We start from the raw sequence: 25,919 nt of genomic DNA, 5'->3' as shown, positions 1-25,919 counted from the left end.
ATGTGACTGTATGATGAGTTCTTGTGGCAGTGGGGAACTGGGCATCACAACTGTTTGCGTTTCCTTGTCCTGTGTGCAGTCCTGCCTTCCAGTACTCAACAGTGCTGATCTTCACTTTTTGACCAGCGGTTTTGTGGGGAAGCACTGGTGGCTGGGGTTTCCAATCAGCATGAATGCAGTGTTGCCATCTGCTTAGGAAGGAGGTCCCTAAGCCACTGTGCCTCACTCAGGGGAGTGTCTGGCTTTCCTTGTGCCTGGGGCATCCACAGCCAGTCCCTCCCTCTATCCGCAGCCCTCCCTGGGCCACTGGGATGAGGATGACAAGTGCATCCTACCTCTTTCCAAAATGGGAAGGCTACCTCTTGTTAGGGGACAGGGAGAAAGAGGATGAACCTTGGTGAGAGTCCAGAGACAGAGTTTCCCCAGAACTCCGTCTTTGTTCCTTAACTCCATCTTTTTACACCAGCTCCGTGTTTTGTGCTTTCTGCATTGCTCAGCATGCATCCCAGATTTACTGCATCATGTCACATGAGAAAGCACCTCTCCTCCGCCCATCCAAGCCAGATCTCTCCCATTTACAGGACAATATACTCTGTAAAGTCAACTGAATTTTATGAGCTCATTAGGAAAGAAAACACCCAACCATGGCAAACAAGGGCTCGATCCCCTTTGTACAGAGCAGTCTAACAGGTGATTTCTCTCATTCACCACGCAGTTCCTGAGGTTTCTAACTGACAAGTTCTGTCATTCCTGACTCGCAACTGGTAACTGCTGCCCCAGTGTACTGGTTTTGGCTGGGATAGAGTTAAATTTCTTCCTAGCAGCTTGCATGGGGCTATGTTTTGCATTTGCGCTGAGAACAGTGTTGCTAATCCAGGGATGTGTTAGTTATTGCTAAGCAGTGCCTGCACAGCATCAAGGGCTTTTCTGCTCCTCTGACTGCCCTGCCAGCGAGCAGGCTGGGGGTGCACAAGGCTCTGGGAGGCAACACAGCAGGGACATCTGACCCCAACTGACCAAAGGCATATCCCACACCATAAGATGCTGTTGTGCTCAGCAATAAAACCGGGGGGGTGGAGGTTGACGGGGGCTGCCCTTGCTCGGGGACTAGCTGGACATCGGTTGGTTGGTGGTGAGCAAGTGCTTTCCTTTGCTTCACTTGTTTTTCATGGGCTTTATTTTCCTCTCTCTTTCTTGTTCTTTGGGGTTTTCTTACAATTTGTTTTTTAATTGTAAAACTGCCTTTACCTGAAACCTTGAGTTTTCTCCCTTTTACCCTTCTGATTCTCCCCCCCATCACTCTGGGGGGGGAGGGAGCGAGTGGCTGTGTGGTGCTCAGCCACTGGCCAGGGTTAACCCATGACAACTTGTGAGCAAAACAGTTACCTACCTACCATTGCCATGAGCTGGGGGAGGTCTGAAGAAACTGCCTGACAATTAGTGTGCAAGGAGGATGGCTAAGTGAGCCTGCTTGAGCAGAGGGGTTGGATGACCTCCACAGCTCCCTTCAAACCCCCACCCTCCTGTGTAACTGTGCTGTGGTTTCACTCCTAAAGCACCTGAACTCAGCCCTGATGCCCGCTGGAAAGGATGCTGGGACAAGGCATGATCCCAAACTCCTCCCCTAGAATTCATCACCAAACAACAGCTCTCCACTCCAGAATAGCCTATGGCAGACACACTCGGAAGGGAGAAAAGATCATTTTATTGTGGACATCAACTGTGGCAGGGAGTGGGCCCAGGAGTCACGGGTGTCCAGCAGTAACAGAAAAATGGCACCTACAACAACAGAGCCAGAAAGCTCTGATAAATCCACAAAGGCAGGAAGAGGCAGGATTCGGTTCCCCTTTCTTTGGGGAACACTGTTTACGAGGAATTTTTTATAGCCCAGAAGAGAGAGCTATGGCTGGCATTAACTAGGGGACGGCTCTGGTGTTTTATCCCCATGGGTAATGCCTTTAGAGACCTGTGCACGTGCAGAGATACACAGGGCCCTGGTGCCACACAGCAGGGCTCGATGGGGAGCCCCTGGGGAGCAGCCACAGAGTTATTTCCAAACCCTGTGCAGCACCATCCCTCGCCATCCCTTGCCAGCGGGTTGGACTGACTTAGAGCAGTGCTGAGAGTTGGGAAAGATGGGCAGCAGAGCCTGGTACACACCTGGGCTTCTTGACCTGCTGGGCCTTCCTGCATCTTTTCATTTTTCGATCCCCTAGAGTGTTTTCTCTCCTCCTCCTTTTTATTTCTTTTTGGCTTTCCCTCTTATGCCAGGCCCTCGCTGCCACTCCCCTCCATCCCCTCCTGCGGACCAGATGCCTGGGGAGCTCCTGGCATTGGGGCTGAGCTGCTGCCCACATCTGCCTGCCACCTTGGCAGACCTTGCTTCCCAGTGAGCAGACCCAAACGTTGGTGTCAAGAGTTTTGGGGACCATGTCTGCTCCAGCAAGGGCAGCCAAGCATGGGGTGAGGCTCCTCAGGGCGACCACGGCCTTTCAGTGCCTTCTGCCCCAGAGATGGATGCAAAGATGAAAATCTCTCAAATACTGCAGAAAAAGCTACTTGGGCCATTCCACTGTACTTACTCTCCTTCTTGTAGAAGGAAGAGCTTACGAGGTTCTTCTGTTTCCTTCACTTCTTCCCAGTATAAAAGAAGCCAAGGAGAGTGTAAGCTTCTCTATCTGCTCCTTTCTCTCTTTCATCGGCTTTGAAGATGGAAGTAAGGACCAGAGGAGTGCAGGCCCTTGCTGAGATGGTGGTCTGACATGGATACTAGACACTTGCCTGATGTTCCAGTGATCAGGTTTTGTGAGCAAGAGGAACTTGAAGTCCAGCGGCAGGGACAGGCTGACCAGCAGCACTGAGCCCGAGGCAAAGTCTGCCGTGGGTGTAGCCGAGGGTTGGCACAGCCTTAGTCCTGGCTGGCCCTTGGCACCTCTGGAGAGCGCTGGCGTCACGAGAACTGTCTCAGTCTCTTTGCATCGGTGTCCTTGTCACCAGGGGCAATTGCTGCCAGAGACGCAGGGCCCCCCCCGGGTCGCTCCCCGGCCCCTGGCAGTGTCCCTCTCCATCTGCCCGCCCACCTGCCCCTGCCGTGGGCAGGAGGTCTCTGAGCCCACGCTCCCCCACCGGAGCGGCACTGGACGAGGAGCTGCAGCACCCGGTGCGCGGTGCAGACGGGCCGGTTCCTGCCCACCATCACCTGCTGCTGGAGGAGCCGCACCGCCTGCTCTGCCCACCCATGCTGCTGTGCCTGACTGCCTCTGCTCAGATCGGCTTGGCTCCGTTTGGCTCGGCTCAGCTTCACTGGGATCGGCTTCACTCAGCTAAGCTTGGCTTGGCATGCTTGTCTCCACTCGGCTCGGCTCGGCTCTACTCTGCTCGGCTTCGCTGGGCTTGGCTCCACTCGGTTGGCTCGGCTCCATTCAGCTTGGCTCGGCTTCAGCGTGCTTGGCTTACCAGCCCCAGACTCCTCCAAGGAAGTTACCCAAGATGTTTTTTCTCCTTTGGAGGAAACTCTCTTCTCCGGGATCCACTCAAGACCCCTCCCAGACATCTGCCAGAGTCTTTTGACCTCTGCTTTAAGTACCAAAGATCTCAGGTCACAGCCACAGATTCCTCCGAGGCAGCTACCCAACATGATTTTTCTCCTTTCAAGGAAGCTCTGCCCTCCAGGATCCACCCAAGACTCTGGACAGGCTGCAGAAGTGGGCCTATGTGAACCTTGTGAAGTTCAACAAGGCCAAGGGCACAGTACTGCACCTAGGTTGGGGCAACGCCCAGTATCAGTACAGGCTGGGGTTTGAAGTGATTGAGAGCAGCCCCCATGCACGACTTGGTGGATGAAGAGCTGGACATGAGCTGACAATGTGCCATTGCAATCCAGAAAGCCAGCCATATCCTGGGCCACATCAAAAGAAGCATGGCTGGCAGGTCGAGGGAGGGGATTCAGCCCCTCTACTCTGCTCTGGTGAGACCCCCACCTGGCATACTGCATCCAGCTTTGGAGTCCCCAGCAAAAGAAAGACATGGTCCTGGTGGAGTGGGTCCAGAGGAGGGCCACAAAAATGATCAGAGGGAGGAGTACCTCTCCTGTGAGGAAAGGCTGAGAGAGTTGGGGTTGTTTAGCCTGGAGAAAAGGCGGCTCCAGGGAGACCTTACTGCAGCCTTTCAGTACTTTAAAGGGGGCTTATGTGAAAGATGGGGACAGACTTTTCAGCAGTGCCTGTAGCAATAGGACAAGAGGGAACGGTTTTACACTAAAAGAGGGTAGATTTAGACTAGATATAGGGAAGACACTTCTTACAATGAGGGTGATGAAACACTGGCACAGGCTGCCCAGAGAGGTGGTGGATTTCCCATCCCTGGAAACGTTCAAGGTCAGGTTGGATGGGGCTCTGAGCAACCTGATCTAGTTGAAGATGTCCCTGCTGATTGCAGGGGGGGGGGTGTTGGACGAGATAACCTTTAAAGGTCCCTTCCAACCCAAACCATTCTATGATTCTATGATTCCTCTGTTGTTTCCCTCTTGGCTCCCATTACCTCAGGAGCCCCTGGCTCATCTCTGTAAGACTTCACAAGTGTGTTCCAGTGTGCCCTGCACATCTTTTTGAGCAACAGGCTGAGGGCCCTCGCTAGCATCCTGTCCCTCTAACCTTGGCGTGTCATCCCACAGCTTGTCACGGGCGAGCCTGATACTATTCCCCTCCCCCTTCGAGTGTAGATTAAAGCTCTGCCAATGAGCCCAGCTAGCTCATGAGGCAAGACCCCCTTCCCCCTTTGAGAAAGGCGAATCCCATCTGACACCAGCAGGCCTGGGGCCATGCTGGCCATCCCATTATTGAAAAACCCCAAACTCTGGCAGTGACACCAGCCACAAACCATGTATTAATAGACTGGGTCTGTCTCTTTCTTCCAGTGTCGCTGCCTGCAACTGGAAGGAGAGAGGGAAAAATAACCCATGCTCCAGATTCCCTTCCCAACCGTCCCAAGGCCCTGAAGTCTCTTTTGATTGCCCTTGGACTATGCGTCGCAGCTTCATCACCACCCAGGTGGAAGAGCAGTAAGTGGGCAATAGCCCGAGGGCCATCCCAGGCTAGGAAGTTTCCCAGTGCTGCCCTGAACCCAGGCCCCAGGGAGGCAGCAGGCTTCCCTAAGAGGAGGCCCTGTCCAGCATCTCGGACCCTCTGTTCCCCTCAGAAGGGAGTCACCCACAACCCTAACCCATCTTTTCTTCCTTGTGGAGGTGGTCATGATACGGGGGTAGGCCTTTCTGACCTTGGCAACACCTCTGGCATAGCTGGCCCATCCTCCACGTCCCCCCTTGACTGGCCTTCCACCTCCTGAGCCTCATGCCTGTTGTAAAGAGGCACCTGGGAAGGCGTGGTGGGTGAGGAGGGGGTTTGCCTGCTGCCCCCAGCCTGGCCTTGCCTCCATTCACTCCTTTCCTTTTCCACTGCTGCCTTCAGCCTGGCAGCGGGAGGATACAGAGTCCCCTGGCTCTTGGGTGTTTTCCGGCGGCTGTTTCTGTCTCGGGGAGGGCAGAGCATGGTTCCAGCAGCCTCTCTCAGAGTCCCTGGTGCGCCTTCACCTTCCTGCTGCCTCCTGGGGCTCTGCCAGCGGGCTGAGCAGATTGTCCGATTGGTCCCACCTCACAGGGCTGTTCCCGCTCCTGCCATCCTTTCCCAGGGCCAGGCTCTGGCACGCCCTGCCGCCTGAGGCCGGGGCAGCTGCGTGCTTTCTGGGAGCTCTCTCTGGGTCGCCACATCCCTTCTGGAGAGTGCAGAGGACGTGGCTTTCTGCGGGGGGATACCGTCGCTAAGGGCCTTCTGAGCGGGTGATGGCCACCGGCCGAACTCTCCTCTGGAGCGGGCGGGGGGACGCCGCCCTTCCCCGCCAACTGCCACCCCGGCTCTCTTTGCCCGCTCTGGCCACGGCTCTCCGCAGGCCGCTTTGGAAAGGGGTGGGGGTGCCGCGGCCCCTGGGCCGAGACCTGCCGCTCCGCTCCGCTGCGGGCCGGGCCGGCTCCGGAGCGACTCCCCTCGGCGACGGAGCGCTCTCTCCGTTACAGCGCCTTCAAACCTCCCGCCGTTGCCCGTTGCCCTGCCAACGCCCGGGCCTCGCGGCGGCTCTCGCGAGAACTGCCGGCTGCCGGCGGGAATCTCCGCTGCCGCGGCGTGTCCCTGCCTCAGGAGAGCTCCGAGCGCTGAGACCTGCCGCTCCGCTCCGCTGCGGGCTGGGCCGGCTCCGGGGCAGCTCGCCTCGACGACCGACTGCCAGTTGCAGTGACAGCCGCGCAGCGGCCCCAGGGTCCTCCAAGGAAGCTCCTGGAGATGAGGGTTCTCCTCTGGAGGAAGCGCTCTCCGCCGGGAGCCACCCGCCACTCCGTCCGTCCTCGGGTCCCCCTTGTCCCGGCAGGCTGCGCTGGTGCCCGGGAAGGGCATCGGGAGAGCTCCGGGGCTGGGCTGGGGCCGGCTTTGTCCTGGCGGCGACCCCCCTGTGGCGGGGGCACGGGAGGACCCCCTCCGGTCTGCCCCGGGGCACCGGGACTGACTGACAGCGCTGCCCTCACAGCGGGTGACTGACTGAGAGCGGCGTCACGCACAAAGCTCTGGGGAGCTGCCCCGGGGCGGGGGAGGGGCCGCCCCCCCTCCAGGCGCTGGGGGACGGCATCGCATCCCCCTCGGCCGCCCCTTCCTTCCCCAGGCAGAAGAAACCCAGCGCCCTCCTGCTGTCCTCCTCCGTCGGCGGTGGGGGGCGAGGCGGCAGACAAAAGGGGGTCCCTCGCCTCCCTTGCGACACGGCCATGGGGGCTTCCTGCCCTGAACGGCTCTGCCACACATTGCCACCAGTGCCGCAAGGTCCCCGCTAGCAAGTGTGCCCGGGATTCAAAAAGCAAGTGTCTGTGTGTGTGCTGGGGGGGGGGGCTGTGTATCTAGCTAGCTAGCTCTCTCTCTCGAGCTAGTACAACTAATTGCCAACAATCGATAACAGCAACAATCAATCAGAGGAGCACTGGGTGCCTATATAGTATTACACAAACTTATCTCCAAGAAAGTAAATCGCTAATAAAGCAAAGCCAGCAGCAGGACAAACAGCGCCAGGGCAGAGATCTCCCCTTTTGGGGAGTGGGTAAGCAGCACAAAAACATCCTGCAGGAAGAGGAAAAACGGAAAAGCCTTTTCCAGTTCCGACTTCCCTCACCAATGAGCTCTCCAGCCTGATCACACTGACTTCAGCAGCTAGGAGCATCAAGGTCCATAGTCACCAGTGCCAACAATACAGCATTGGTGCCACGAGCCCAGGTACCGCTGGACACATGTGGCTTTTTCCAGCTTTTATGGGATGCCAAGGGGAAAAGAGGGAAGAGTCCCCTCGAGAAATAGCCTGGCTTGCTTGTTTCTGCTTGTTCTTTTTTAAGTACCTTTCCCTTTCCTTTTAGAAGGCAGCCACTTGTTTAAAGAACAAGGTGCTTTCTCAAAGTTAAAAGAATGCCTATCCCAGTTAAAATAAAACTCATTTTTGTTTAGATTTCATTAAACCATTTTCTTTATCACCTAAAATGATTTTCCAAAATGGATACACATCTTGCAAATATTGCCCATAATTCTATAATGGCATTATCCAGATTGAGACATCAATGTCTTTGTGTGTATGTTGTAGCCTCAGCCAGCCCAGCTCTTGCAGGGCAAAGGCCCTTTCTTATGCAGCTGCATCTAAGATTAGGGAAGTGGGACATCCTCCTCTTGACAGAACCAGTGCTAAAGATCAACTCATGGATATCTTCCCTTATTTATGGCTTGTTATCCATCTGGTCAACTCTTTATCCATTCCCTGGTCCTCACTGCTGTCCATCTCACTGTACAGCCCCCCAGCAGAAGGGACTGAACCCTGGTGCGCTCAGCCTTTACCACAGTTTGTGGGACAGGACTAAGGAGAACGGCATAAATGGAACCAGTTTCTCAGCTCCATTTCTTCTTGGAGGGAAAACATTCTTTCACTGCTGATGAGAGTCCTGGAATGAATACAGCAGTATGTAGGGTGGATAATCTGCACCAGGGTGGGAACAAGCCAAACAGACCCCGTGTTGCATTATCTGACTCGCTTACAGCATCGCCTCATTCTGCCAGACATGTTACCCCTGAGATGCAGTCAGATGGCTGTGCGCCGCTACTGCTAAAGTAACAACCAGTAACACAGTGTTATGTGTTAGACCAGCATTGTGCATGTACGTGCTGACAGTGCCTCAGCTCAGGAGATGGCTGAAGAATGATGGTTTATTGTAAATGCACTAGCGTGATGTCAAAAAGCTGCCTGAGCATGCCCTAGGCATGTCTGAAATCTTAACTCCCAGCCTCCTCCCACTACCTGTTGAAGGCATAAATAACTACACAACTTGTAGCGGAGTGATAAAAATCTAATCCAAAATATTTTCACCAATTTTGACCTTTTTAATGCTGTGAAGCATAGTGCAGGAGTCCATTCAATACTAGAAACCTCTACTTCTTGGAGGGAAGGAGTGTTTTCTGCTAGGTTAAGACTGATTAAAAACCCACATGATTCCAAGCTAATGCTTGTTTTATTAGAGTCTCATATAATGATTTTTAAATGTAAAATTCCCAATTTATGACACTCAAGAATCAAAATCTTAAAGCTTGTTGCTCTTTTTCCAAAAACTCTAGGTTGTGAAGAAAAAGACATTCTAACCTGACATCTTCAGTACATTAATTTGAAAATGTAAACAAAGTAGAATTTAATTTAAAGCATTAATAGTGGAGACAAGCAATGTGAAAAGCTGAATTACAAAAGAAACAATACAACTCGATATTCATGCTACAAGTTTACCTTTCCACAACCATTAGTGCTTCCAGGTCAGTTCTTCCCACCAAAGAGATGCTGTAGTGGTGAGAAGATTATGCTGAGGAAACAACAACAACAAAAAACCCCACATTATACTTAAAGTACTTCTCTGAGAATTCTAACAACAAGGTAATTTCTGTCCACCAGAAAGACACAAGTCCAGCACAAAATAATAGAGCAAGACTGAAAAAGTAGAGGAAACAAAGAACAACCTGTGCCATAACGGTCTAGTCTCAATAGTTAAGGAGACTAGCACACATTATGATTTACAAGGAGTTTCATTGCTTCCAAAACCAACCCACCTATCAAAGAAACAGTTACTGCCTATGTTCAACACGTGCTGTGCAGCGAATAGACCACTCTTGCGGCATACAGCTTCAACAGCTTTAGAGCACTAGTTTAGTCAGCAATGTCCAGCAACTGTTGGCATGGTTACTTTCATGTTGGTTTAAAATGGTGTCTTTGGGAGTCAAAGTTACAAAGGCCACAGTTGCTAAGCGGCCAAATAAAGGCCATACTTACCTTAATGGGACTGAAGGTCCCTCCCAGGAAGGCCCTGCAAGAAGGGGGAGCGTTTAAGGCCTTTAAAAATCGGGCTGGAGATGGCACTCCTCAGCTGATAAAAGCCACATCCTATGAGGGCTGTGACTGAGGTCAGTAACCCTCCCGTGAGGAGTTTTTGCCCCAAAAACAGCTCAGAAGAGGAACATTTCCTGGGAATGTTGCACCTTACCGCAAGACAAAAGGACATCCCTGAATGCTCCTTTGCCTTGGCAGACTTTGGTTTAACCACAGAAAAGAGGTACCCATTCTTCAAGAGAATGCAGAATCACCTGAACTGCCAGAATCAGGCACAGGCTCTGACACAGGCTCGGACAGAGCCAGGACTGCTCATAGCTGCAGTATTAGTACCTTCTCCAGAACCTGGAGAGACCTCTTCCTCCTGACTCCACGTTTCGTTTGTTTATCATTTGGTCCATTTGCTGCAGTAGCTGCACCGCACCCTCAGCCTGACCGGTTCCTGTTCTTTGTTCAAGGTTAGATCCCACACGTCCCCCTGTAAGAAACAGCAGCAAGAACAAAAACACAAGCTTGCTCTCTCCACACTCCCTGCAGACCCAACGGCAGGCCCTGAAACTGAGAGGTGGGTCCAGGCTCTTGACTGACGTGACACCTGGGAGCTTTCAAAGCAATCACAATGCAGACTGGTTTGGAGGTAGGCTCCCCTCCTGCAGCCCAGCTCTGAAAGAGCTACATAGCCTGGCTCTATGGGTGGGATTTGCTTATAGCCAAAATCATTGCTGACCTACCGCTCTATGGTGGTTCTAATTCCTAGTCTCACGTGCTGGAAAATACCAAACACCATTTTTAAAGGAAAACTAATACCAATGTCATCCTTGCAGCTTTTGATTTCACACGACTAATCTGAATGAAGCAAACCAGGAATTCCTTACTTACACAAACTCATTTGGTTACTGCCCACAGTAAGGGATGCTGGACTAAACTCACGCTCATTTTCTTTGGAGTAATTCTGAAAGGAAAAGGAACCCAAGAACTGTCACACAATGTAAAATTCTGTTCTACAGGAGATTTTTGTTTCTTTGCTTGCTTGCTTGAAGAACTAAAAGGCAAGGTCTACTCTCTTGTTCTGTGATTTTATTTTCTTTCCTGCTACTATGAGGGCTTTCTTCACCAATATCTTTCTACCCCTCCCTCCTCAGGACATTCCCAGGCCTAACATAAAGCAGTAATTCATTGTGTAGACTTTAATATAGCAGAAAGTGAAAGAGTAACAGCAGCTATGGCACAGAGATTTTAAAAAACATCAACAGAGGTGCTGTGGGAAATAACAGCTGCTGGACAATACAGGTCCCTAGACATCAGCCCTGCTAAGACACAGTCATAGGAAGCAGAGTAACAGGGGAGGGACAAAAGTGAAAAGTGCCAGAAGCAAGAGGTGAGCCAGGAATACCTATTAGCAAGGCTATCAGCAATACAAAGGACCACAAACAACAAAATCACCATGTAAGCTTCTTTAGGAGACCGTAAAACAACTTTGTCACAGACATAAGATCAGAGAAGAATAGATCCACTCCCCGATGGTGCTTCTCTTGCACTAAGCTCAGGTTCATGTGAAATTCCAAACTTCAGATGGCCAGAGATCTTTGCAGCTTAGTCTTACAGCATTAACTAAGTTACGAAAATTATCTGCAGTGACAGGCTGAGCGGCTCTCAGTTCTCTTTCTTCCTTTCTTCCTTGGACTTCTACTGGTGCTCTTGGTAAGCCGAAAGATGCATAGGCTCGACTCCAGTCATCCTGACCAGACAGCCTACTGTCAAAATCGCAGGCCTGGAAGGCATTTGGAGGAGAGCTGAAAATGCAATCTATTTAACAGCCATCTGACTGCAGCACTTCCATGCTCCTCCTTTTGAATCGAGTGCTGATGCTGTAAAGTCAGTCCTACGTGTACTAATCAGACAGATTTCCTCCATGTTTTAATGAGACCGTTCCCTTTTCGAGATGCACTCTAAAACACCAGCTGGATTTGGATCTGAATTCATACACTGCTGATAAACTGAACAAGAGCCCTGGAGGAATGATCAGAAGAATCCTGAGAAAGTACAGGAGCTACTGAGATGTTTTTTCCTAAACCTGATCTTTCTTCTCATCCTGAATACCAAAAGAAAAAAAATGGCAATCAAACCAAATGGAAAGCATGTCACAGAAGCACCTGGCTCTTATCTCCTAAAAATGCACATAAGGGAGAGGTCATCTGCCCAGGATTTCATGTTGTGCTCCTGACACCTGGTCTGGTATTCATAAAGACACCAGTTTGTGTCTGGAGCTCCCCTCAGTGTAACAGTGCCCTGACTAGTGAAAATTGCAGGTACGAGTCATGGTGGCACAAGCATCTCTTCTGGAGAAGGTTCTCACCTGAACTGGTATTTGCTAAGTTGATGATTCATTCATCATAGTTCCAGTTTACCTGGAAAGAGCTCAGGACATGTCCTCCCACATCAGTTAACAACAGGAGGTTACGGTGATGTCTGCCACCTACCACATCATTTCTCAGGGTCCAACATGCTAACCCGGAGCTCCAGCTTCCAAGGACCCTAATGTTTGGGAAATTCAGCCACTGTACAAGGAGCGGAGGCATTCTGGGGACAGCGATTATAGCAAAGCGGGAATAAAAAAAGCATTTCAGAGGATGACCTTATCCCAAACAGTGTTTGGAGCACCTGAGGAAAGAAGCCAGAAAGGGCATGTGTAGAGAGACCTGTCACTAATCCTGCAAAGGTAAGCTGAGGGGAAAAAAAAGGGATACAGGTTTTGGAGACTGCAGCCTGCTTGTTTTAGAGAAGTTCTTCTGTACTGAATGCTCCTGAGGAGTTACCAGGCAGTCTCCTTCCTATCTTGAAAATCCAACAAACCTGTCAAAAACCCCTCTTCTGAAAGAAAGTTTTGGGCTTACAACAAGGCGAGGGCTGTTTCAATACAGGAGTTTACCTGTGCAGGCTGAAGGTAACCATGCAACTAGCAGCACCTGAAATTGCAGGCCACTGTATATGCAGGGGATCCCTGCAGAGCAATTATGCTGAGATTGGCCCTTTGAAACCAGTTCTACAGGAGCAAGCAGGCAGTATGACCTGGCCACCAGGCAGCAAGCCCACAGACAACATTTCCGTAAAGCTCAACCAGTTGTGGAGAGGTCCAAAAGGTTTCTGAAACGGGGGCAGCATGTCATCATGCAGAAACACACAGAAATCTGGGCATCTGATGCAACTGTTCACCTCCCAAGGAACAGTGGGAGAAGAAGCTGTTCCTTTTATACCACTGGGCAACTTCCTTTCTGGACAACCCCAAGAGGAATGAGCTTGCCTCCTCGGAAAAGACTCTCTCCAAAGAGCTAGAGAAGGAAGGCGGCCCAGAAGGCAATAGTGTGGCAGGGATTTGAACTAAATGCAGAATGGCTATCAGGATCCAGGAAATGGATGAAATGCACTGGGACATTTGGGAGGATGGGCAACAGACAGGAGGAGGAGAACAGGGGGGTGAGGGAAGACCCTCTTAACTAAAGGGTGTGCCTAACAGCAGCTCTGTCAAAGCAGCCGTTTAGCCTGTGGGCTAAAAAAGAAAGAATCTCACCCTCCTGACAAGGTCTCTGGAGAACAGTGGGTTTAGAAAGCAACTGCCAATCCCTCTGAAACAATCCTGTCGTAAATCTGCCTTCTGATGACATAGCGAGAAAAGGCATGACACTGTTTCAAGAAGAGGGAGATGCTTGCAAGGCCATCTACACAGAGAGAGGACACTGGTGGGGAGTGGCAAGTACTCGCAGCAAAGCCAGTGTCAAGGTGTCAGCACCCACTGTTGGCCCTTCATGGAGTTCTTCACAAAGGGGCATCTGAGGTAAAAGAGGACTGGAGTCTCTTGAAGACAAGGCAGGGCATCCTTCAGGTTCAGCTCCGAGAGGCTAAGCTCACCCCTAGAGTTTGTAGCTTCACAGTCAGAAAAGCCTGTGTTGGCTCCTGGTAAAACTCATCCCGTGGCTAAGTTTGATAAGCAGGAATCACAAATGTCTCCATGCAGGTGATGCAGGTGAAAAAGGAAAAAAAGTTACCTGAAGGCATTTTTATGCTTGCCACTTTAAGAATCTAGGACTAAACAGATGCTGTTGTCTCTTCTTGAATATTCTGTAGCTTACCATTTCAAATCCATGCTCTGCTTTACTTGTATGGCGAACACACTCGGCTCCAGTTCTAAAAATAAGTCAAACAGGTAAGAACTGAGTTTACAAAAAGTCACAAAAAGGAAGCAATCTTGTAAATGGCTACTCAAGTATTTCATTAGAAATTAAGGTTTTATTACCTCTAGCCAACAAGATAGATACCCTTAATCTGTATTTGTACTCATGTTTCAAAGTCTCATTTAAAAAATGAAAATAGGCACTCATTCCAGTATTAGGCTTTCTCCTTTTCTAGTAAGCCCAACAAGCAGTTAAGGAGAAAAACAGCGTGACGTGACAGGGAAAGGCGGATGAGCAGCGAGGTGAGAAAGCTTGCAAATCCTACAAGATTACTGACACAAGAGAAGGGCAGGTAGCAAAGAACCACAGAAAGATCTTACAAGACTCAGTCGTGGAGCAATAAAAAGGTACAGAGGTACAAAGTGATGCACGTGGGGAAAAAGAGTCCTGGCTTCACACACAAAATAGTGCTCTTGGAGCTGATCAGCATCACCTGGAGATTCTGACAGCTCAACACTCAATAGCACCCCAAGAAAACCGAAGTCCAAATGCCCCATGAGAGCTTATGAGCAAAAGAGCTTGTCCAAAAAGAAAAAAAAGATCAGAAGTGGTCTGACTACAGTAGGCAAACTCCTTCCGAGGGTGGGGGAATGCTTAGACTGAATTCTCAGCTCTTCAGTCTAACAGAGAGTAATCAGAAAAATGACAGAAGGCTTGAAGTTGATGCCTGACCAGTTTAATTTTGAAATCAAGAATACACTTTAGACTCATTAATTTTTTTAATCTTTTCTGGAATAGCGTATCTGCTGGGGCAAGACACAGGACTAAGAGAGAACTGCCAGACAGTGCCATGAAATAGCCCTTTCTGGCCTTGTATCTTATGAATCTACAAATCACGCCTTGGCTAAAAGAGATTAGAAAGCATTCTGGATCCTGGTCTCATTCTTCACTCATGTCCAGCAGTTTTATTGTGACTAGAAACTGATGGGGGGGCGGGGTGGGGAATGAAAGGACTACATTTGTATGAGCAGGAAAAGAACTGGCTTCAGACTTCTCCCATTATAATCTCTGCCTGAAATACATTTGGGAATTGGGTAGAATATAAGGCAACAAGGGATATGATTTGACATGGTCTGTACGTCGCCATGGAAGGGGAAAGGTGAGCATAAACACTTCCGACCACAACGCTGGATCTGGGACTCTCTGCCACGTACTTGTGAATATTAAGAACAGACATGAATCTTCTGTTTTTAAAAGCTACACTCCATGAAAGAAAGAAGCCTGCTAGACTATAAAAAATAACAGCCTGCCTCTGAAAGGTAGTCAAGAACTAAGCTTGAAATTAGCCACCATGATCCAGCATTGCACCCTCACGCTGAAGGTGGCCAAACACTCTGAGCTGCGTTAGGAAGAGTTTTGCCAGCAGCTCGAGGGAGGTGATCCTTCCCCTCTGCTCAGGGCTGCTGAGGCCAGTCTGTGTGCTCTGTCCAGACTGGGCTCCCCAGGACAAGACTAGGACTCACTGGGGTGAGCCCAGCAAAGGGCCAAGAAGATGATGAAGGGACTGGAGCACTTTCTCTTGTGGAGAGGCTGGGAGATCTGGGACAGTTCAGCCTGGAGAAGTCTCAGGGGGCTCTTATCAATGTATACCTGATGGGAGGGAATGAAGAAGAGGGAGATGGGCTCTCCTCAGCAGCACCTTCTGGCAGGACAAGAGGCAAAGGGCACAAACTGCAAAACATGAAATTAAAGCGGAACACAAGGAAAAACTTTCTGAGTGTAACTGTGGTCAAGCACTGCAAACAGTTGCCCACAGAAGTTGTGGCATCTCCACCCTTGGAGTCCACTCAAAACCTGAGGGGACACGTCCTAGGCAACCTGCTCTGGGTGACCCTGCTTGAGCAGGAGGGGTTGGACTCGATGATATCAAAGGTCCCGAAAACCTCAATGATTCTGTGAAAGCCACAGATAGAGATCTCAGCCGCAAGCCAAGAGGTAGCAGTCATCAGCCGACTCAGAGGAACAAGCTGGGAGGCAGCTAGAAAACTGTTCCCAGTTCTTCCCTTGTCATCCCTGCCTCAGGTGTGCAAGCCAGTGCACTGCTTTGTTGAGCTGCCCAGTTCTCATCCCGCTGTGATTCTACAGGTAACGTTAACATAAAGGATTTAGACAGTAAGAGCTCTAGTTAATGGCATGGGAACCTGAAAGCACAGGACAACTTTTCTCCAAACATGGACAATGCTGCTTAGATTCTGTCACCTATGGAAGAGAAGGAAGAAGACAAATGGGCCAAAGGGTTACACAGGAATGAAATATGAGGAAGGTACAAGAGACATCAAAAACATTGATATGTGCCCCGGAAGACTGTTTTGTAGTCAACTGACCTGTCCATACCTGACTGTGAGTGTGAGGCCTCTGCTCCAACTTCCACTGTTCTCCTCTTCACCGTTTCTTCCACTGCAGCACTTTCTGACACTTCATTTCTTCTCTTGACCTTCAAAAAATTGCAAAGTTGGTATTGATAAAATTTGATTTTGACTTTTCTATTTTAGAACAAAAGTCAGACTTAATATACATCCATATTTTGCAACATTGTCCATGCTTATACAACAAAAACCAAAAAAAATGATTCAGGAATAAAAGATTAGCTGCCTTATTCAAACAGAAGGTAAGCACTGAGAGGCCATCCAGAGAATTATGCTCAACAGTTTTAAACAAGAACTGCTGCTTCCCAGGACATCCTATTTGTTCCATTTTTAGAGGAGGGCCTAGGAATGTAATTAGCAGGAACGTAATGCTAGCAGAGAAAGTGGGATTTTCTTTGGGGGAATTTGGACAGGACACCTTCACTAATTCACTCCATCTTCAGACACTTACCCGTATTGAAAACAAACCCACCCTGAGCTCTCACTAAACAACAACTTTCCAAAGAAGCCTGACTTTGTTGTTTAGGACACATACAGCACTTAGGAAACTACTTAATTATTCAGCAATATTCCTCATACAGACTCTCATGGTGAAGAAACCATTTGACAGCTCAGCTCAGACTTGCAGAAAACACATTTAATTGAAGCCAGCATGGCCCTCGCAACCTGAGGCAGGACTTCATTCAAAGTCTGCTGGAATTGACAGGAAGGTTTCCCTCAACTTGGATGGTTCTACGTGAGAATTCAGTCCCACCTTACAATGCCTGACTGACACACAGAAACAGGAGAACCATAGCATTGCCTAGATATGTATTCTGCTTCACCAGACTATCTAGAATATAACTTTAAAAAAAAAAAACAAAACAAAACACAACCACACACACAACTTACAAGCTCATCACTGCCCTTGTTTACTTCTTTACCTGTAACAGAGGTATTATAAAATCTGGTGAATATCTGGTGACTGGACTTTCTTTAACCAACTTTAAAGTACATTTTTGCATTGCACCTCACTTCCTGAGAACAAGATAAACTACTTAGAAACAATGCTGGACTTGCATATAATATCTTGAAACTGAAGAACTGCAAATACAGCTCTTTAAGAATTCCTGGCTATGAATAACACACGCCAATGGGATGGGGACAATTGCTTTGGACTACTTGTCCATTTGATAAAGGAGACCAGAATATCTACTAAGCACTCACAAGAAAGACCAGCAGCTTTTCCCAGGGACAAATAATCAGAACAGGAAATAGTAAGAAAAAACACTCCGTTTTCACAACAGAGGAGGTTAAACGCAGAGTCCCACAGAGGTCTCAGCTGGGGCCTGAGGCTGTTCAGGGAATTCATAGAAAACCTGGAAGATGAGACACTAGGGAGGTGACAACATTTGCTAATTATACAAAAGACATTATTACCATTATTACTATCATTATTTAGAAAAACAAATGCATTCTTTCTTTAGGAAAATAGAAACGAAGAGTGTGAAGTTCAATGTCAACAAATGTAGTCAAGCAGAAGGAAGAAAAACGTGTGTTCCATATATATGTGCTGGCTCCAGCCTAGCTACTGACATTCAAGAATGAAGGTTGGGAGCCACTGGGCGTTGCTTCATAAAAATACTAGCTGAAGAGTCAGCAGTGGGTGAAAAGGCAAAGAGAAATTCCAGAAATTTTCAAAAAGCAATACAGGACAAAAGAGAACACATTGCTACGCTCTATTTCAAATCCATGGTACAGCCATACCACATATAGTTTTCCACCCTCTAATTCAAAGACACAGTAGAGGAAGGGAAAGGGAAAAGCAAGACACAGATCATAGATGTTTCCAGACATTATCCAAACATAACCATAGTGACTTACCACAAGATACGCTTTGCTGAAATGAGTTGAGTTCTAGATACATAGTGCAAATGTAGGGATAAGGCACAAGGTGGACATTCTCATGTTTGAATCTCATCTTCGATACTCTCTCCCATTTACTCAAATCTGAGAACAACGATAAGACTTAAGAACATAGCACTAACATTTCAAAGGAGCAGGAGTCCTGACAATGACTTCTTGTAAAGCTTCAAAAGTCATACCACGCTGAACATATATGCATAAGAGAGCAACTACAATCTGTCGGTATGAACTTTGTGAAAAAACACTAGTAACACATTACAAGAAACACTCATCCAGGTGATACTCTCCCATCAGTCGCTTGTATTAATAGCGTTGTGTTTCCTTAACTGTATCTGGCTTCAGTCCTGGCATCTTCCCACAAGAAACAACATGACAGGCTCTTCCAACCCTGTGAATAAAACCTCATCAGCTTTCCTAACTAAAAAGTAATTCTTTTAAAAATTATTTTTAAAACTGAAAAGGACTAGGATTCATAAGGAGTAGCATCATTACATTCCCTTCACAGTTCAAAATGGGAGGAAAACAGATAATTGACATGACAACTACCAGAGTCACAGATGTTCCTTCCTGTGGGTGCAGTTCGCACACCTAGGAGCACATGCATGCAAGAATGGATGACGCCAGACAGCAGTCTCCTTACATGCCTCTGATCTCAGGAAGAAACAGGTAACACGAATACTTTTAGTCCATTTGCTAGCAGAAACTAACATCCTGAAGAGTGGAGATGAAGCCCAAGTTTTGCCTAGATGAAACACTGGCGCAATCAGTTGCTTTAAGGGATGAAATTGCTCGTTTGAGTTTGGCTTCAAGGACTCCCACAGCTAGTGATTAACTAAGAGGTTAATCTTGCTGCAGCAAGGAGGCCGACACACAGATTGCAGGACAACTCATCACGCCAGGCCTCTGAGCTTGCAGTTCTCATCAGGGCCCGGTGCTGGCTGAGCAGGTGGATGGACTTCCAAGTTCTAGAAATACAAGTTCGTGAATCAAACCCTCCTCAAGCACATAGGCAAAACTGGCTGTGCTTCAGTGAAGCAAACAAACAATGAGGCTTCGTTTGGTTGGGTGCTTTGTCTGACGATGCTCTGGGCTACTCTCTCTTCCTGGCAGTAACAGGAATAAGTTGCTCTCATACGTACCAGCTTCTGACAGAGAAAGAGGATGACCTCGTTCTTGCCTGCTAGTAGGAGGGGTGGCAATAATTCAGTCTGCCAAGACTGGAAGGGAATGCCTTGGAGGCGGAAACACGTGGGTGTTCATTACTCCTGGGCACTTGGAATCATAGGAGGTGATGCCAAAGGGCCTGATCCAATTCACAAATTGACACACCTTAGGACTGAAAAGGCTTCTCCTTCAACTAACTTACTTTTCTCTTCAACAACAGCCTCAGGAGAGTAACTTCTTCTTAACCCTTCACACTAAGCAACTATAATATTTAATCCTAATATACCTTACAAGAAAACTACTGCAGTCTTCTCTACTAGTGGACCAATGCTGCTGAGCCTGTAAGGAGCGTTTTACATTTTATTAACCTTCTGAAACAATGCACTAGCTTTGCTTGCAATCGCATTACGTGGGCTTCCTGAGACTTTATATATACACGTTCATTTTCTCTGGCTAAGTCAGATTTGGAACGCAGGGGTGTTCATCCAAAAACACTGCAAAACACTCTTTTCCCATCAGTTCTCTGAAGGCAACAACTGAGAAGGATCTTCAGCTAACGTAAAACTGCAAAGGTCAAAGGATTTGTACTCCAGCTAAAGATCTGCACACTACTAGACATGAATGTCGAATTAAGCAATGCCCAACAGGTGCAAGTCATTGAATCTTTAATTTACAAGTAGGAAAGAAAGGATACACGGAAAGATAGTGAAGTGGTCTGTAGAAAATGGACGTAAATCATCAAGATTTCCAAGGATTACTCGAATCGCTTCCTGGAGAGGCCAAAACAAGAAAGGAAGGAAGAATATTAACAATATAGCCACAATTCCACTCTCAAGTACAGTTTTGAGGCTTTAAAAAAAATTAACATTACAGTTTGCATGAATCGTGGAAGAGCAGGTTCTAGGTATTTTGCTTTTCTTCCTCCCCTTCTTTCCCCTGCTCCTTCCCATCACCTTAGAGCACGCTGCCCTAACAGATTCACAGAAATTGAAGTGAATCAATGTCTTAATCTTGAATTAACATAGAAGCATTGCTATGGAAACTGGAGATGTGCTTTTAAATTTAAGAAGTTTTACATTTAAGAAGCCTCCTTCTTGCCAGCAAAACACATGTAGTATTGACCTGTTGCAAAAATAAACGTATTCCCCTTTTTCTGAATATTGACGCAATTCAGTTACAAAGGAACTGTAATTCAGCCCCAACAAATTCCTGCTTTATAAACGGGAAACTTTTTCTAGTAATACCTTTCAATATAATCAAAAGTGAAAAAGAAAAAAAATTAACCAATAATTTTCCACATCAATTAAAATCAGCACATTTTCTTCTATGATATTTACAACACTGTTACTGTACTCTGAAGATTTGTTTAAAATTAAGTAACAGGAGCATTTTTAAGCAGGCAGTATATTGGTCTCATTTCCTCAGGAAAGGCAGGGTCTTTCTCCTGTCTCAGGAAGAAGATGACAAGAACAGAATTCATCAGTTGTCACCAAGCTTGGTCACAAAGTAATGGCGTCATTAAAAGAACATCCACTGGCTCCCCCAGCTCCACAGCTATGAGGAAAGCACGTGCAATTAAGCACGAGATTAGCTGCTGTCAAGCTAGCTCACCAGTACTGCCACAGCTCCTGAAAAACTGGCAGGGTTTGAGAGCTAGTCAAGCCTGAGAAGTTCAAAGCAGTGGTCAGGTCTGGGGCCGAGAGTGAAACCACGGGAAACTGCTACTGCAGAACGAATCTGAACAGGAACCAGAAAGGGACGGGGTGCAACTAGCTCGACAAACAGGAGTTTTCATTTGTCTAATTTTAACAGTCAGTAGCTTCTTTGAAATATTTCTGATAAAAGCATTACTCGCTTACGCTAATGCTCCCTGTTGATGACATTTTTCATTTACGTAATTTTTTTCACCCTCGTACTCTCCAGAGAAGTTCCCCATTACTCACACTTGAAACCCTGCATTTGACAAAACGTCCTCCGTCCCATAACGAACAAAAGATTTGCTCAACCTAACATTCAGCTAAGGTCCCATTGACCTGCTTCATCTCCTACCTCTAACTCCTTGACAGCACTTTCAGTGGTGTCGAGATCCAGAGCACTGCAAAACAAACAGAGAGAGTTAGTCCCACCCCAATCAAAAAGTAATGGAGCTACATTCCTTGTAAGAGTTTAAACAACAAAACATCATTCCCATTGCACAGAGAAAATACTTAGCAGGCAGATGAATTCCCAATTTATTGTTCTTAAAATACATCCCTTATTCCACAACGACTGTTTCTTTTCACTTTTCTGCCCATTTGTATTTTGTGTGTCTGAGGATTCAATGGATGAGAGATCAGATCCTTTCAGTCGATTCTCAGCAACCTTTAGGATTGGGTTTTCTGACAAGGTGCCCTCAAACCAGCACCTCTCCCTTCCAGCCTATCGCAATGTCATTGTGCTCAAGGGACTAAAAGAAGGAACCAGCAGGATGTGTCTCTTAATCCCCTCCATGGTGCAAACCTGCAGAGAACAGGCCTTCACAGCATTGGAGCTAGGCCCTGTGATGCTGGGAGTTGTGTACTGCCTGCATCAAACTGTGTTCCCAACTACTAACTACATCTTTTGTAAGCCAGCTTCTCAAAAGTTGTTTGCTGCTAGGTAGCGGCCAACAATAAAATGCACAGGGAGAGAGGAGGTCTCAAAGAAAAGCCGAACCCATTAAAAAGCAAACAAGTGTCGCACAAACGTCACTTGGAAATAAGGAAATACGGTGGAGTGTAAGGAATTATGGCATGCAAGTATTCTCTGGTATATGGTTTGGCAGGCACCCATTCTCATATCCTCCACATTCAGGGGCCCCAGCCAGAACTCGGTCAGAGATGAGAACTCTCCTTCCTCTTCAGAAAGGCTCTCTCCTTGCTTGATACGGAACAAGTTAATGAAAGGAATTACACAGTGTGCCACAGCAGAAGGACAGATTATCACCCACCCAAGACTTACGCTGTGGTCATGAAGTCTTCATGGATCAGCAGGGACACAAAAGCACGATTCAGGAAGGGACATTGCCGCAGTGATGAGGAGAAGAGGGTAGAAAGAATGGAAGAAAGCAAGGGGCAATGACAGACTGCCAAACTCAAACAAATGCAGTGCACGCTCTACCATCAGGAGATCAAACACCTGCAGGCTGTTCAGAAACATATGCGCATTACTGGCTGTGCCTTCTAAAGGGATTACACTGAAGGAAAGACCTTAGTCACAGACAAGAACAATATTTCAAGCATATTGGCATGGTGTTCATAGCACATTCTCTTCAATTCTTCTGCAGCTAACAGTCACTTCCAGAGTAAATCCAGGCCCTGGCAATGCCTGTGCACATCTGATTGCAAAAGCAAATTCACTCACACTCATAAAACCACTCTCTAGGCAGAGGCTTGAGTCATTGCCTAAGGCATTTTATCCCTGCTGCAACCTCACTGGCAAGAAAACAGGGTTTTCAGGATGCCACAATGCTTTTCTCTTTCTCTGATGCAGGGATACTTCCTGGCTCAAAAGGATCTCAGTCCTAGTTTCTGCATGGGTGCCACCACCTGAAAAGAGACTTAACCTCAACAGTTTAGATGACTTTCCAAAAGCCTGTGAGGGCATCAACCTTGAACTGCTGTCTGATGATGACCACAGCCTTGAAGGATGTACACAGGGAGCCAGATTATGCTGAGTCACTGCTTTGGCTTATTAATACTATCATTATTAATTACTTATCAGAGGCTGAGACAGCAACAACTCATAAGTTTCAGACCAAGTTTGAGCCCTACAGAACACTCCTTCAGCAGGACCCAAACTATAAGCACCTGCTTTGGAATACCACCCTTAAACCCAAGCAGCTCCAGCTCCTTTTTCAGAGCAGCTCAAACTTCTGGAATTATTATAGATTGCAGCCTCCAGGATTCTGAGTCCCCTCTCAAACTAAAGGCTCCAGAGCTCCTTGAGTGAGCTGGTCAAGATTTTGCCCACTCGCAAAAGCACTTGCCCATCATCTCTGTGTGCCTGACTAGCAGACACAAGCAGATTCCTCCAGGGCAATACCCTCACGGAAAGTCTCTTTTTCACTTCTGAAGGACCATCCTCTTCACTTGTTTTACATCTTCCCCAGCTGACCAGACTACTCAGTACCCTGTGCTTTAGTTACTTTGCTGGCTACTAACTCAAACTTCCCATTTGAGGCTTACCACACAACTGTTACCTCCCACAACCCTCCTATTCATTGTCCCTTGCACACGCAAAGGCCGCTTTGCTTTCTCTGCCTTGCATGCCAGCAGTACCACAGACTAAAACACTCTCCCTTCACTCTCATTTCTCAGGCTTGCTGCTACAGTGCCTTCTAGAAACGGAGAGCAGCAGTTACCGTAAAGGTCCTGCTCAGCCCCTCTGCCTGCAGGAGAGGCATGGTGCTGTTTCAAAACCACAGGACAGGTTTGTCACAAACACATTTGAAAGAGGAGTGGCAGTGCAAAGGGAACCTTGAGAGAGAAAAAATCCCAAGAGCACAACAAACAACTACTGCCAACAGCCAGTGAGAGTTTCCAAAGACTCTTTCCACATCCACACTTGAGCGCAAGATTGCCAGGCCAGCGAAAGGCACATTGCTAACAGCAGACAGCCCAAGAAATAAGTACATACTTTGAGTACAGAGCTCCACGGCTGTGCTGGTTAATTAATGTGAGAGTTAATTTTCCCCACAGTAGCTTGGATGGGGCTGTTTTGCATTTCTGCTGAAAACAGTGTTGATAACACAGGGATGTGAGCAGTGCTTACACAGCATCAAGGCCTTCTCTGCTCCTCTCACTGCCCCACCAGTGAGTAGGCTGGGGGTCCACAAGAATTTGGGGGGGGGGGACAAGGCTAGGACAGCTGACCCCAACTGACCCAAGGGATATTCCAGACCATAGGACATCATGCTTAGCAATAAAACTGGGGGAAGAAGAAGGAAAGGAGCGCATTCCCAAGAAACCGTTAGGCATGATGAAGCCCTGCTTTCCTGGAGATTAAATGCCTGCCTGACAATGGGAAGCAGTGAATGAATTCCTGATTTTGCTTTGCTCACATGCACAGCTTTTGCTTTACTTATTAGACCATCTTTATCTCAACCCACGAGTTTTCTGACTTTTACCCTTCCGATTCTCTCCCTCATTCCACTGCGGGGCAGTGAGCACGCGGCTGTGCAGGGCTTAGCTGCTGGCTGGGGTTAAACCACTACAAAGGCTCTAGAGCTTCTCAGTTAAACACTTACAAAATTTAAAAATACCATCAGTAAAACCAGCCTCTTTTTCCACTGAAGCACGAAATCCACACATGGCAGTGAAACAGGAGAGGTTTTTACAGCTCACATTACTCTCTCAGGCTGATGCTCAGCCCGTGCAAGGAGAGTAGCCACTTGGAAGTGTCCACTTCCACGGTCAGTGAAAGAAGACAAGAAAAGAGCAGCCCTCACAATCTGAATTTAGGGTCTCCTATTAACCCACTGCTACATGCAGTCATCAAACTGCAGGTTGTAGCTTTAACATGCTTACCTGTTGAAGCTGCCATAACGGATTTTAAATTTGTACACAAGCCTGCCTGCATGAAGAAACCTTGTTTCAGGCAACCGACAGGTAAATGGTTTCAACGACATCTTCCTTTCTTCCGGAATGCCAGCCTAGGGAAGGAAGCAGGAGAGTCAATGGGACATTACTGCTCTGGAAATGCCACTGCCGACCTCCATGAAGCTTGACAGGCCTCTTGCCCCGGGGGCTGCCAAGAACGCCCGGGCAGGACTGTGTCGCAGCCCGCCACCGACGCCAGGCTGTGAGGGACACCCCCGGCGGCTGCGGGTCCCTGCGGGGACAGACAGCCGGCAGAAACTCCTTTCTCTCCAGAGCCGCACGTCTCCCCGGTGCCCGCCGGCCTCCGCCGGACAGCCACCAGCGGCAGGCCGTCCCCTGCCGCCCCCGCAGCCCCGGGAGCGGCAGGGAGCGGCCGGGGCTGGCCAGGCCTGTGGGGGGAAGGCCGGCACCCGGCGCCCCGGCCTGCCGCGAGGGGTGATGCTGCCGCCGCCTCAGCCCCGCTGCCTGCCTGCGAGGCCCCCCGGCTGCCCCGGCGCTGGCGACCGCCGGGCAGCCCACCGGTCCACGGAAGAGGAGGAGCCCCCGCCAGGGCCACCGGTCCCGCCGCGCCCGTCGCCCGCCCTTGCCTCAGGCGGGGCCGGGCCGGGGCTGCGGCCGGAGCAGAGCCGAGGGGAGCCGAGTCAAGCCGAGCCGAAACGAGATGAGCCGAGCCCAGCCGAAACGAGATGAGCCGAACGGAGCCGAGCTGAGCCCGGCCCGAGTGGAGCCGAGGCCGGCCCGAGCGCCCCCTCCCTCTGCTCCAGCTCCCCACGGCCTCGCACTGCTCTGCACTGGCGGCTGCTGCTGTTGCGCTGCAGAGGCAGCTGCATTTTGGGGCTTGGAGCGCTTTGGGTTCCAGTGTGAGCCCAAAGCATCAGAGGAGTGGGCCTGTACCTCCTGGCAGGTCTTGCAGCTGCTTTCAAGGGGCTCTGGGCTCTGCCCAGGCCTCTCAAGTCAATGTTAACTCCGGTGCCTAATGGCAGTACCCTGGCAGTGTTCTTGGTAGCTCAGCCCTTTCTCTCCCAAATTGCGATGATGTCAGGTTTGCCTTTTCTTGTTTTAGGCACCCTTCATGCAAAGATTCCCAGAGATTTTTTCATTCCTCCCCTACACACACAGTGGGATTCCTGGAGGGCTGCAGAAATGCAACAGCAGCAGCATTAGTCTCTTCTGGGGTTTTGGGGAGGAAATGCCCTCCTAGA

General features: G+C 48.7%; 1 protein-coding gene across 2 annotated transcripts; it reads right to left on the bottom strand.

Moving 5' to 3' along the window:
• Window positions 1–8,395: 8,395 nt before the first annotated feature.
• On the bottom strand, window positions 8,396–25,315 carry MAJIN (membrane anchored junction protein). 2 transcript variants are annotated; one of them, XM_030026199.2, is made up of 11 exons: window positions 25,237–25,315; window positions 24,646–24,770; window positions 21,149–21,194; window positions 19,794–19,869; window positions 17,894–18,019; window positions 16,922–16,953; window positions 15,989–16,098; window positions 13,563–13,617; window positions 10,315–10,387; window positions 9,769–9,913; window positions 8,735–9,584 (listed from the first exon to the last, which is right to left on the bottom strand). In XM_030026199.2, the coding sequence occupies exons 2-11, from the start codon at window positions 24,744–24,746 to the stop codon at window positions 9,380–9,382; spliced, it is 969 nt and encodes a 322-aa protein (XP_029882059.1). In that variant the 5' UTR covers window positions 24,747–24,770; window positions 25,237–25,315; the 3' UTR covers window positions 8,735–9,379. The 2 variants fall into 2 exon arrangements, with proteins under 2 accessions (XP_029882060.1, XP_029882059.1); XM_030026200.2 differs by lacking the exon at window positions 25,237–25,315 and having other exon boundaries at window positions 8,396–8,914; window positions 24,646–24,895.
• Window positions 25,316–25,919: the final 604 nt, after the last annotated feature.

The sequence above is a fragment of the Aquila chrysaetos genome, chromosome 9 (genome assembly GCF_900496995.4).
Source record: "Aquila chrysaetos chrysaetos chromosome 9, bAquChr1.4, whole genome shotgun sequence".
NCBI lineage: Eukaryota > Metazoa > Chordata > Aves > Accipitriformes > Accipitridae > Aquila > Aquila chrysaetos.
The sequence above is the reverse complement of the archived record's forward strand: the minus strand, read 5'-3'. Positions and strand labels throughout refer to the sequence as shown.